This window comes from Theobroma umbraticum, unplaced genomic scaffold (assembly GCF_002168275.2).
Source record: "Theobroma umbraticum cultivar Fairchild unplaced genomic scaffold, ASM216827v3 scaffold_30.0, whole genome shotgun sequence".
NCBI lineage: Eukaryota > Viridiplantae > Streptophyta > Magnoliopsida > Malvales > Malvaceae > Theobroma > Theobroma umbraticum.
Genome location: NW_018397254.1, coordinates 3037027 through 3049279, shown reverse-complemented (window position 1 = coordinate 3049279; position 12253 = coordinate 3037027). Strand labels below are relative to the sequence as shown.

At 37.6% G+C, this 12253-nt stretch overlaps 2 protein-coding genes across 6 annotated transcripts; one reads left to right on the top strand and one right to left on the bottom strand.

Moving 5' to 3' along the window:
• Positions 1–210: 210 nt before the first annotated feature.
• LOC110422974 (monocopper oxidase-like protein SKU5) lies at positions 211–4354 on the top strand. Its single transcript, XM_021437048.2, has 9 exons — positions 211–635; positions 919–1028; positions 1123–1393; positions 1506–1644; positions 2202–2568; positions 2978–3343; positions 3436–3514; positions 3673–3872; positions 3973–4354. Exons 1-9 carry the CDS (start codon positions 495–497, stop codon positions 4073–4075), a joined length of 1776 nt encoding a protein of 591 aa, XP_021292723.1. The 5' UTR covers positions 211–494; the 3' UTR covers positions 4076–4354.
• A 4580-nt stretch (positions 4355–8934) lies between these two features.
• LOC110424900 (axial regulator YABBY 1-like) lies at positions 8935–12032 on the bottom strand. Of its 5 annotated transcripts, none has more exons than XR_002445954.2 (8): positions 11689–12030; positions 11313–11468; positions 11034–11151; positions 10082–10130; positions 9782–9857; positions 9520–9594; positions 9270–9389; positions 8935–9197 (listed from the first exon to the last, which is right to left on the bottom strand). XR_002445954.2 is itself a non-coding variant. In XM_021439628.2 (8 exons), the coding sequence occupies exons 1-7, from the start codon at positions 11779–11781 to the stop codon at positions 9321–9323; spliced, it is 636 nt and encodes a 211-aa protein (XP_021295303.1). In that variant the 5' UTR covers positions 11782–12032; the 3' UTR covers positions 8935–9197; positions 9318–9320. The 5 variants fall into 5 exon arrangements, 3 of the variants coding, with proteins under 3 accessions (XP_021295303.1, XP_021295294.1, XP_021295278.1); XR_002445953.2 differs by having other exon boundaries at positions 8935–9194; XM_021439628.2 differs by having other exon boundaries at positions 9318–9389; positions 11689–12032.
• Between the last annotated feature and the right edge of the window lie 221 nt (positions 12033–12253).

Genomic DNA, 12253 nt, shown 5'->3' with positions numbered 1-12253 from the left:
TGTGGCTGCGTGGTGTTGCCTGTTTGTGCACATTGCATGTACTAAACACAAACAACACGCGCATTTTCATTTCTATGTAGTAACTGTGAACTGGCTACTGGCTGTCACCCTCTCTTTCTCTCTCCACAAGTCTTCTTTTTTCTCTCTCACAGTTTCTCTCTCTTCCTCTTATGAATGATGACCGGTGACCGACAAATCAAATGCCTTGCCCTTTGAGGGATCTTCACTCATTAGCCCCATTCCCATCCCCATCCAAAGTGCTCTCCTTTTTTTTTTCTCTCACTAAAAAGAACCCAACTCATAAAAGCAAAATTTTATAGCCGTTCCTATTCTCTCTGTCTCAAAGTTTCTATCTTTAGAGCCTCTTGTTTCTTCTTCTCTTTCTTTTGCCTATCAGATAATGTAAAGCCCAGCAAAGTTTTAGCAAAGATTTCTCTCTAAAAATTTTGAAAGACAAACGTAAAAAGGATTTTTCTTTTCTTTTTCCTGGAAGAATGGCTTTGGGTAAGTTCTTGGGTCTGTTTCTTATCCACATTGCTCTGCTTTTGGGCTTGTGTTTTGCTGGAGATCCGTTTGTTTTCTATGATTTTGAGGTCTCTTACTTCACTGCTTCTCCTCTGGGTGTTCCCCAACAGGTATGCTCTTTACTAAATCTCTTTCTTCTGCTTTTACATTTTTGCTGCTATCTACTTCCTCTTACTACTATTTCCAGTACATTTTTTTCATGTGGTTCTGCTTAACTTTCATAACTGATAAATGGGTGGCCTTTTCATTGCTAAAGGTTTAAATTTTTAGCTTCAGATCTACAAAAAATGTAGTTCCTTTTGCTTGGTGTCTGAGATTTAAGTGAGCTTTAGAGTAATGCTCTGGAGCTAGTTGAGTTCTACTAATCGTTTCTACATCTGCATTACTTTGTAGGTTATTGCTATTAATAACAAGTTTCCTGGTCCTACTCTCAATGCAACTACTAACAACAATGTCGTTGTCAATGTTCGAAACAAATTGGACGAGAGTTTACTCATCCATTGGTAGATCTTACTTTGCAGTAATCTTTGTTAAGTAAAATCAAAGTACAAAGATAGATAGAGTAATTAACTGTATGGTTTTTGTTGGGTGAGATAGGTCTGGGATTCAACAGAGGCGCAGTTCATGGCAAGATGGACTTCCTGGAACTAATTGTCCAATTCCTCCAAAGTGGAACTGGACTTACCAGTTCCAGGTTAAGGACCAAATTGGGAGTTTCTTCTACTTTCCATCACTGCACTTCCAGAGAGCGGCTGGTGGTTTTGGTGGCTTTATTATAAACAATAGGGATATTATTCCAATTCCTTTTGACACCCCTGAAGGGGACATTACCATTATGATTGGTGATTGGTACACACGCAACCACACGGTTAGTAATTTGTTAAGTTACAGGAGTATATAGGTTTTTCTTTTTCCTTTTCCGGTTGGATTGGGTGTAGGATGTAATGTGTCTAATGATGACCCCTTCTTTTTGATTTTAGGCTTTGAGAAAGGTACTTGATGCTGGAAAAGACCTAGGGATGCCTGATGGAGTTCTTATTAATGGAAAAGGCCCTTACCGATATAATGATACTCTTGTACCTGATGGCATTGATTATGAAACGATTAACGTTCACCCAGGTGATTATTTTATGCAAGACATTGCTTACTTAGGATTTGCTAATTACTACTCATTTCTAAATATGTCAACTCCACTTTGTGTAATTACAGGTTGTTCTAATAACTGAGTATGGACTTAATTCCGGGAGTTAGAATCTGGAAGCCATTAGCATCTGTTTATTGTAGTGCAGTTGTATTTTAGAATTTTCCAAGTAACGCATCTACTGGCTTTAATTGCAGGTTGGAGCTATGCATACGGCATGCAGCTTCCCTGTTGGGAATATTCAGTTTCACATTTAAAATTATACTAGTAGTTATCCCAAGTTATTACTGCCATTAAGTTAATATGAAATTAGCCGTGAATTTTGGAGTGGGACTGGCCTTTCCATTTTCGGATGTGCATCTGATTTTTGACCAGAGTCTAAATACTTTGCCAGTTAGACACGTACATACACACACACACACACATATATATATATGTATGTATATGACCTAACTTGAATTAGTTATTACCTTTACGTTTATGGTTGAGTTTTTCAAGCTCCCAAATGACAACATTACATTATTATTGTGGGCAGGGAGAACTTACCGTCTGCGAGTGCACAATGTGGGAATATCAACCTCCTTAAATTTTAGGATTCAGAGCCATAATTTGCTTCTGGCGGAGACTGAGGGATCATATACAGTGCAGCAGAACTACACTAGCTTAGACATACACGTAGGACAGTCTTATTCTTTTCTCCTAACCACCGATCAGAATGCAAGTACTGATTACTACATTGTAGCAAGTGCTAGATTTGTGAATGAATCACTGTGGAAACGAGTTACTGGTGTTGCCATTTTGCGTTATTCAAATTCAAAAGGAAAGGCAGCTGGTCCCCTCCCTGATCCACCACAGGATGAATATGACAAAACCTTTTCAATGAACCAAGCAAGATCTATCAGGTTGGTTTTCGTTTTTGGTTACTGCACAAGCACATTTTTCTCACATATTGGGTTTTTTGCTTGTATGACTAACTTGTTTGTGGTGACTCATTGAGACTTCAAACAATGTGATAAGTTCAGAAGATTTGAACTATTGGCTCTTAAGTTTTCTATTTAATAGTTTCACCTTCACTTAGTAATAGAGCAGAAAACCTGTAAATTTGGTGAGGAAAATTTTTTACGTGCAGTACTGCTTTTCCTATGAAGAGGAAAGTCTATATTGCTGGTCTGAAATCATTTGGAAGAGAAAATTATCATGGAATTCTGATTTAGTGTAAAGAATACATATTTAAAGTATTCGTTTAGTCATTGGTTATAGAATCCTTTAGTTGGTTATGCCTTCTTACTTTTCTGTGCTTAAATTATGCAGATGGAATGTGTCTGCCAGTGGTGCTCGCCCTAACCCACAGGGATCTTTTAGATACGGTTCAATCAATGTGACAGATATTTATGTGTTGCAAAACAAGCCACCGGTGACTATCGATGGGAAACGTCGAACAACACTCAGTGGGATATCATTTGTCAATCCTACTACACCAGTCCGGCTTGCTGACCAGTTCAAGGTTAAGGGGGTGTATAAGCTTGATTTTCCCAAAATACCACTTACAGGGTCACCTAAGATGGAAACATCCGTAATTAATGGAACATATAGGGGATTTATGGAAGTCATCCTGCAGAACAATGACACCAAGGTGCAGAGCTATCACATGAGTGGATATGCATTTTTCGTTGTTGGGTAGGAATTTGTTTCCTTTACACATCATCATGTATAAAAATATCCATAAGCACTATGATTTTAGCTCTAACTCTTCAATTATCTTGTTGCAGAATGGACTATGGTGAGTGGTCAGAGAATAGCAGGGGCACATATAACAAGTGGGATGGCATTGCCCGCACCACAACACAGGTAGGTCATTAGACTTGTGCTTATGGTTTGCTAGACTTGGACTTGCAATCAACCGTACATACTGAGATCTATCATATTTTAGTGGAGAAAGATGAAGCTAACGAGATACCTGATTCTTTTAACAAGAATGCTCAAATATAATCTATCTGTCTCTTTAGGTTTATCCTGGGGCGTGGACGGCAATCTTGATATCACTTGACAACGTTGGAGTCTGGAACCTCAGAACAGAAAACCTCGACTCGTGGTATCTTGGCCAAGAAACATATGTCAGGGTTGTCAATCCAGAGGCCACGAACAAAACCGAATTGCCTATGCCAGACAATGCGCTCTATTGTGGGGCCCTCAGCAAGTTGCAGAAGTATGCAAAACGAGCCCTTTTATGTGAAGTTTTCTTTTTAAGTTAGCTCTAAAAAATGTAAATGGCTAATTTGCTTAATTCTGCTTGGTTTCTTTTTCAGGCCGCAGGATATCTCTTGGGCAACATCAATCACAGGCGGTAGATCGAAACTGTTCTTCACGGTGCTGATGATTGCCTCTGCACTACTTTTCCTTTCTCGCTAGGTGTTTTCCTTTGGGGTGTCTGTGTTGCTTGTCAGAGACTAGCTTCCCACGTAAGGTTTGTGGTTGTGTGTTTAGGTGTGTAAGTGTAGTCTTGTTGATATGAATCTTGGGTGATTTTGACATGTATTTTTTTTTTGTTCACAATGTTGTTAATGCTCCCGGGGTTCCTTGTTTAATTTATTGGGAATATCATTCTTTTAATACCTATAATTTATGTACTGATGACAATTCATCAATTTTCAATACAGTTTAACCAAACCTCATGTGTCTAGATTTGCATCTGTTGCTTTTCCGCAAATGGCATCTATATCTGCCTGGTTTCACACGCTTTGCGCTTAAACTCATTTCTCTCTCTTTCTCTCACCCACACATACATATATGCATATGTTTGTGCATTGGTGGGTGCGTATATGAATTATGAACTTGCACATTTGATGCCCCTTTCCAATTTGGTTGGTGGTTGTAGTAATGCTGTGAGCATTGTCCAACATAGGCATTTATTTGATACACAGCTCCTATGGAGAAAATAAATTATGACTGGTGTAGTAGTTGTTAGTTGTTACTCCTCGATGAAGGGTTAAATTTCAGGGTTATGTTCTTAGTTTTGGTCTTGTCTAAATGCCTATACTCCTCCTTCCACCCAAAAGAAGAAACTGTAGCAACATGTACGCTTAGGTGATATTTAATGAGATGGGATGAAAATGGGAAATCAGCAAACAAATGTGATTTTAAACTTGAGAATGACAACCAACCAGGGAAAATTAAAAGGTTATGCTGGTCCTCCTTTTAGGTCCATCTGCGATAGAAGATAATGAGTCTAGCTGGAAATCATGCTTCCTTCAGGGTTATGTGGTACCTTTCCCTTGCTTTGCTTCTGCAAAGCCAGCACGATTGCTCGTATTCGTTTGCCCTTCTGGAGATTGAGACGGAAGAGGACCCTGGCCCAGTGTTCTGTCAGGGAAGCATCAAATGCTGCACAGCACAGCCCTCTTCCTTTCCCTATTATTATTATTATTGGGTTTTGATTCTAAATTCTCTTCAGTCTCGTCGCCTTTGCAGTAGCTGCATTACCATTGTGATTAAGCTTGTCATAGCATCGAGTCATTTACTTCCATTTAGCAACCAAGGTTTCGGGTGACCCGAATGAAGCAGACTGAAGAAATTGACTACGATCTTAAACTACTTGCAAACACAAGAATGAAGATCCTTAGTCCGGGTCATCGTGTGCTAGCATTAGCTGATCAAAGCAGACGTCAAACTTACAAAACATTTTATCCCTGTTACCCGTAAGGCCTCATTCAATGTTGCCAAGGACGGACCCATTTTGCAGTGAAATTATTGTCCGTGTCTTTTCCCAGTTGAGAGTTGGAAAGAACCTGCATCGCATAAATTTGGCTTCCGCGATCCGTATATTGAACAGCTCAGTCGATACATGACTCCTTGTTTGACCAAGAATTCACACACCAATAAACTATTGTCCCAGAAAAGCAATTGTTATTAATAAATTAAAATATTGATTAATTCTTATTTATTTCCTTATTAATGTCCAGGTTCTTGATTATTAACTTTACAAGTGAGGTTATGTTGGAGTTGAAAAGGCTGCTGCATTTTGACGCATTTTCGTCTCTGCTTTTGGAGGGGCAAGTGGGAGAGAGGGGGGGACAACTTGAAAGGAAATACCCCTTTACAAAGTCTCTGAGAGTGTGCGGGGTGCTCTATGTGGAGAGGCTTCGTCGTCATGTTAACCCACCATTGGGCGCATCCTATGCATACTTTCAACTTTACAACTCATGCTCAACTGATTACAGTAAGTTTTCAGAGTCCTAAATACTCCAATTTGGGTCGGTTTTTCTTTCTAGGATCCAGCATCCTACGTTGAAATAACTCCATTTTTGTCCAGCATCAATGGGGTTTTAAGTTTTTTTTTTTTGAAAAGTAATAAATTCATACATATCATAAAAGGAAGGAAAGAATCCCCTCCCCTCTTGGTCATTACATATCAATGGGGTCTAAGTTTATAACATTATATTAACTTTAACTAATTAACACTTTCATAAAACAACAAATTTTCTATTTTATGCTATGAATCAAAATTTAAGCTGAACCAACTCTTTTTATTGGTTGGAATAGCTTGGCAACGTACTCAAATATTCTTCACTCTCCTGATTTTTTTTTTAGTAGATTTATTTTTATTGTACTAGTATCAATTATGCTTTGAATCAGCCTTTACGTAATGGTGCTGGATTCGGTGGGGGCCTGAGAATAAGTACAATCATGAATATTCACAACTGTAACACTATTTCATAGTATGATTGTGTTCCCCAGCATTGAGCAATTTAAGGGCTTGTTGTAATCCTCTTCGGATTGCTATGCACCTCTTTTCGCCCGCTTTCGGCTCACTGGATCATCAGCAGGACATGGGCCAGCACCGGCAATTTTAAAAAGTATTGGGATTCAATTGGCATTGTCGATTGATCAGCTAAAACCCCAAGTACCAAAAAGTATATATTAGAATTTTATTGGACAACTGACACCACATTCCACCATGGGTGCCTGCCTTCGAAGCCCACGTTGCTGGACCAAATTGTAAAGGGGCTGGCCTGGCCTGACCTGTCAGATGGAAGCAATCATGCCAATGGGGCTGCAGGATTCCGGGGGAAGGTCGCCGGTGGCGTCATTGAGTTTTTTTCTAGACGGTCTCCAGTCTCCGAGCTCCATTAATGAGGCTTCCCTCTATTTCATTTGTTTGTGTAAAACGTAAATGGATGTTCTATTTTCCTCTGTTGTGTTTGCATGTGCGTGGATTCCCTATGTAAAATTTGCTAGATGGTACGTATAGGTGATAAAATATATAGGACTCAATATTATGGGATTAAACTAAAAAATCAAGGTGAGCATATTCAGTATTTTGGTTTATTCAGCATTAGAGAGCCGTCTCTAAAGGACATCATTAATCATGTGGATTAGTACTGAATTGCTTTTTTATTTTTTTGAAAAGCAAATGGATTTCATTGCATTACAAGAAACTAACCTTGGTTTGGTAGTAATGCGGGTGCATGCAGAGGGTAAGTTACACCTTCGAAACTGCCCTGCGTATACAGACAACAATACTACAATATACATTGCTGTGTGGTGCTGAATAGCCATTTTAACACACACATCCTGATTTAATTGGGGAATTTAACGAATTCCACACAAGAAAGTCCACCCGAGTTTTGCCTATCACAAACTAATGCTGGTGCACTCCATTCATCATGAAAGCAAATGAATTTGTTTTGAAAATTTTTTAATTTTCTTGAGTTGGAATTTGACATTATTTCTTAATTTATAGGGCTGGTATTTTGGTTTCTTTTTTTTTAAAAAAATTCCCTTTAGCCTAGGAGTGAAAAGGGGTAGAGAAGATGTTACGTCTACTAGAGTATTAACCACACTAAAAAGTCCCGTCTTATTGACATAGTTTGAAATAAATTTCAGCCTTTTGAAGTAGAAAATCTGCTTCAGAAATTTGAGTCAATCAAACATTTTATAATCAATGAATAAGTAAAAGCCTGAACGATCCTCTGAACGTGATACTGAATGTTAGCATTTTGATCTTTTTCAAAATGTGACAAGAATTTTAGAACAATTAAAGGTTGGCATACAAGATAATATTCATAGAACGAAGATCGATTGAGAATTGACATGCATTGAATTATTATTATTGTTATTGTTATTATAATTGGAAAAAGGGTTTCTAAAATTCTAGTGAAATAAGGAAATGAAATTTTCTGTCCTGAGAAATTCGAAGCTTGGCTGATCTTAAATTGCATGTGTACTCACATCACTCTGAAATCCTAAAACACAAGGATCGGCCAAGTATATTGCCATCCCCTTCACCAATCAATATACGGCAAACAATAAGCTCTTCGGTCTTCACCACCATTTGTATCAAAAACAGCCTCATACTTTCCTTGTTATTCAGTCAAATTAAGAACAAGGATTTGGTGTTCCCAAGTTTATATATAGTAAACCCTCAAGCATATATATCAACACGAGCAATTAAAATTTTAGATTATATTTTCCACCAGACAGACCACGTTGAAGATTTCATTAACGTAGGTAATTAGTTGCCCTTATTTTGAGGTCTAGTGACTGATAATTTGACCCTAAAAAGGTTTCCCACTTTTGAAGCAAACCTAAAAGCAACCTCATGCACATGCATATTTATGTGATAACAGGAAATTTCCTCACACTGTCTTCAGTTAGTTTCTCATGAAAATGACTTCAGATTTATCGACATACAGGAACATCTCAACCTCTTCCACTTGTTTTAGTACTCAGCTCAATTATAAAAGCAATAATTGTACCTCACATAATGAGGAAATATCAAACGGACTGATGGACATGCAACCCCTCCAGTAAATGAAGCATTTCAGTTAGATATTTGATAGATTCCATAGTATTCTCAAACAGTCAAACTATTGCAAAACAGCCTAAGCTGCCAAAACATAAAATGTAATATTTAAATCAATATAAAAGTGAAGAAAATTATATATATTACTAAATCTGTGCCAAATAGTGTTTTTTTTTAAAAAAAAAGAAGAACTATACATCATTCCATTTTTCAAGTTTAAAGATTTTACACCTAACAATACCGGTGACAAAAGCATAAGAAATATCAAGAAAAAAAAGAGAACCCAATACCAAAATACCGGTGCCAGATAGTATTTTATTTGATCACTTATGATGATATGTGTATTATAATGAGATAAATTAATGGAAGCATATATTTAATAAATAGGGCTATTTTTCTCAAGTGATCATGAAGCAAGAAACCGATTGATTAAAAGAAAGAAAGGAAAACATTGTGAAACACATGAGACAGTAAACTAGAAGTAGTTGATTAGCAAGAGTCACCAGTGAGAAATGACATTAAGAGAGTTAAGGTTTTTTCAAGCAAAGGTAGACACAGGATATTATCTAAAACTAAAAGTACATACTAAATTAGATCAAAAGATAAACATTAAAAGGGGTCCAGTAGCAGATGGGTTATGATGAAAGTAATAGTACTAGAGTAGCCAAACTTGACCAGCAATTTTTTGACCAGCAAGTTCTTCTCCCCATCACTACAAAACATAAGCTGCTGCGACCAAGACTGCTGTGAGATATATATATATATATATATAGAGAGAGAGAGAGAGAGAGAGAGAGAGACCTAATGGCAGATTGCAAGACGGGGAACAAAGGGAAGTAGCAGCCTCACTTCTTAATAAGGAGAGACACCCACATTAGCTGAAGCAAAAAACCCATCTTTTATGAGAACGTCCTCTCCTTCCTACAAGAGACTCAAAAGGAAAGAAGTTCGATCAGTTTAAGTAATATCTATAAAGCTCAACTGGTCATTTTCTTTTTTTGGGTTCATATTTTTGGCCATGGGGCATGGGGGGAAAGGGTGCAAAAGTCACCTGCTGGTGCACGTTAGTCTTCTTCGGAGTCTGGTCAGGCATGAGGCCAAAGTGAATATGTGGGAAGTGGGCCCACTGGCAAAAAAAATAAAGAATTGGATCAGTCAAAAGACCCCATTAAAAGACTGTGTATAGGAATAGGAAAAAAAAAGAAGTAAATTAAATGTAACCCTAACTTTGTTTTTGTGTGTGATATAAGAAACCCTAATTTGGTAAAGAAAGAAAATCATATATTCCCAAAGATTTTTGTCTTGGATCTTACATTTTTGGCAGCTGCACTGAAGGCTTCTCTGTGAGTTATATCAGGATTTCCAGCCTTAATGCGTTGGATCTCGTCCCTGCAGCAGAGATTCATTCATCAAATCCAATTCACATTTTTCTTTCATATGTAGCAACTTTATGTTAATACAAACAAATGTATGTACCAACAAATTAAACCATACATACATGTATATATAGAAAACGTATTTGACATATATAAACGACAGAAGGCTGAGCAAAATATATATATATATATATATATATAAATGTCAAAAAAGAAAAGCCTGGAATGATTGCTTACTTGATGAATCGGTTGTACGCGGAGGGGACTCTCTGTCGCTTCTCCGGCGCTGAAAATGGACAGACAAGAGATTCAGACACATTAAATCACTACACTGACTTTTAGTGGAACTCTGCTTCTTCCTCTTCTTTTTTTTTAATCACTTTCTCTACTGTCACTTCACCGTCATTTTGTAATTTTCACTATTCAATGTATTCATAAGATTCTCTTTCCACTATCTACATTTCCTGGAGAAGAAAATGCTCTATCATTCTTTTCCTGACCATATTTCCAGGAAAGCCTGAAGCACTGTGTCAAGTGATGTCTTCTTGTCTGTAAAACTTGGCTAAGCCTATAATCAATTACCAATAACAAGGAAGCAAGAGGTTAAAGAAACAAAAATTATTAATTAGCCTGCCTATGATGTCATCTAGGTTTTCTGGGTGATGGTGATACAGTGCTCAACTTATATAGGAATGTGGGCAGTTTTCAGTTTTGCACCTATTAACGAAACAAAAAAATAAAAATGGACTGGCAATTATAAATGGAAAGACAAGAAAAGTTGATTTCTAAATCAGGGCGTCTGGTTTTGAAACAGAAGGCTGAAATGGCAGGCATTAGTATATTGGTGAAAAAACGAAGGTTTCTCTTTATTTACTCTTTCTTGCCTAACACCTTGTCAAATGACCTTCAAGATTGTAAGAAAGAGTGGAAATGGCCTGATTCATTGCCTTCTTTTGCAAGTGCTATGATCATTCCCTGCCTTTCCATTCTTTCTTTAATGACACTAGAAAACACTGTGTGTTGAACAGGAATTTTCTTTTTTGCTCAGGATTTTTTCTTATGCTGAACAGGTTTATAAAGTGCAAGATTTTAGAGAATCTTTGAAAAAACAAGTGCACAGTGGCTTTGACAAAAACAGTTGCAAAAGTTTTAGACAAACAATCGAAGAATAAGAGTCTTGGACACTCACGTCTGTTGATAACTGGAGGCCTTGGAAGCTCATCAGCTGCTCCACGAGTTGGTAAGGCGAAGTCATTTGTGTTGGTTTGATTCAGCAAAAAGTTCTGAGATGGATTTGAGATCTCTTCCTGGAATAAAGGCATCAAACCAGGCTCAAAATAAAAAATTCATTTCTAGCTCTAGATAGTTTTTGTTAGCAAATAAGAACGAAAAAAATGTTTAGCAGTTTAATTAGAAAAAACTATAGTAAATTAAAATTGCTTATACATTGTAATATATATGTATATACCAGAAGATTGTGTGACGGAGAGAAGAAACTGTGAGCCAAATGGAACTGATTAGCAGAAGGCAGAAGCAACCCGCGCATGTTCACTGGTAAAAGATTGGTGCAGTGCCCACATCGAACCGTTACAGTCTTGAACAAACTTGTGCAGGGAACACTGACCTATATAGCACAAAACAAAGAATCCCCAAAAGACATATCCGTAGTGAAAAACATCATCCTTATGAAGGAGACATAGCCAAGGACTTAAGAAAGGACAGAAAAGGAAAACCCTAGGTGAGACCCTAATTGGTGAACAAAAGGTTGAACAAAAACAAAAGTGAAAAAGAGAGGAAAGTAATGGATGAGCAAAGAATTAGCTAGCAAACAGTGGTAAGAATACCGCAAGGACAGTGTCGCAAATGTTGCAATGAACATAGCAGAGCTGCTCGGAGGGAGGGAGGTGGTCCAAAGACAAGGTAGAAGAGGAGGACATCTTCTTTGATTCCCCTTTCCTTTCTCTTTTAAAATTGATTGATGATTGCTCTCTTTGGTGGATTGATTGATTGATTGATAGAATGACAGCTTAACCACCACCTTGGATCTGCTTTTCTTGATTATGGTTTGTGAGAGAAAGAGAGAGAGTGTGTGTGAGAGGAAATAAAGAAAGAGAAGATGGATGATCTATTTGATCTACTAGATATAAGAGGGCAAAAGAGAGAGAGAGAAGAGGTGGAAAAAAAAACAAAAGCAGAAGAAATCCCCTCTTCTCTTTCCCTTCTGTTTATTGGTCTTGTTTAAAGGCTAACATGTATCTCTGTACCCTATGGATCTCAATTAGGGTACCAAAGGACATGCATGACATAGTGACATATACTACATCATGTCATCAGGCATACATACATGCATATCATGAAATGTGTGGTTGGCATTCCCAAGGCAAAGTTTGTGTTTGTGCAAGTGAGAAA

Bases quoted from the DNA above. Each gene is read 5' to 3' on its own strand.
- LOC110422974 (XM_021437048.2), top strand. From the start codon at position 495: ATGGCTTTGGGTAAGTTCTTGGGTCTGTTTCTTATCCACATTGCTCTG. The intron at 1,645-2,201 runs GTGATTATTTTA...TATTGTGGGCAG, and splicing joins AACGATTAACGTTCACCCAG to GGAGAACTTACCGTCTGCGA. The intron at 3,873-3,972 runs GTATGCAAAACG...TTTCTTTTTCAG, and splicing joins GCCCTCAGCAAGTTGCAGAA to GCCGCAGGATATCTCTTGGG.
- LOC110424900 (XM_021439628.2), bottom strand. From the start codon at position 11,781: ATGTCCTCCTCTTCTACCTTGTCTTTGGACCACCTCCCTCCCTCCGAG. The intron at 10,131-11,033 runs GTGAGTGTCCAA...GTCCATTTTCAG, and splicing joins GCCTCCAGTTATCAACAGAC to CGCCGGAGAAGCGACAGAGA. The intron at 9,595-9,781 runs GTAAGATCCAAG...TTTTTTTGCCAG, and splicing joins TCAGTGCAGCTGCCAAAAAT to TGGGCCCACTTCCCACATAT.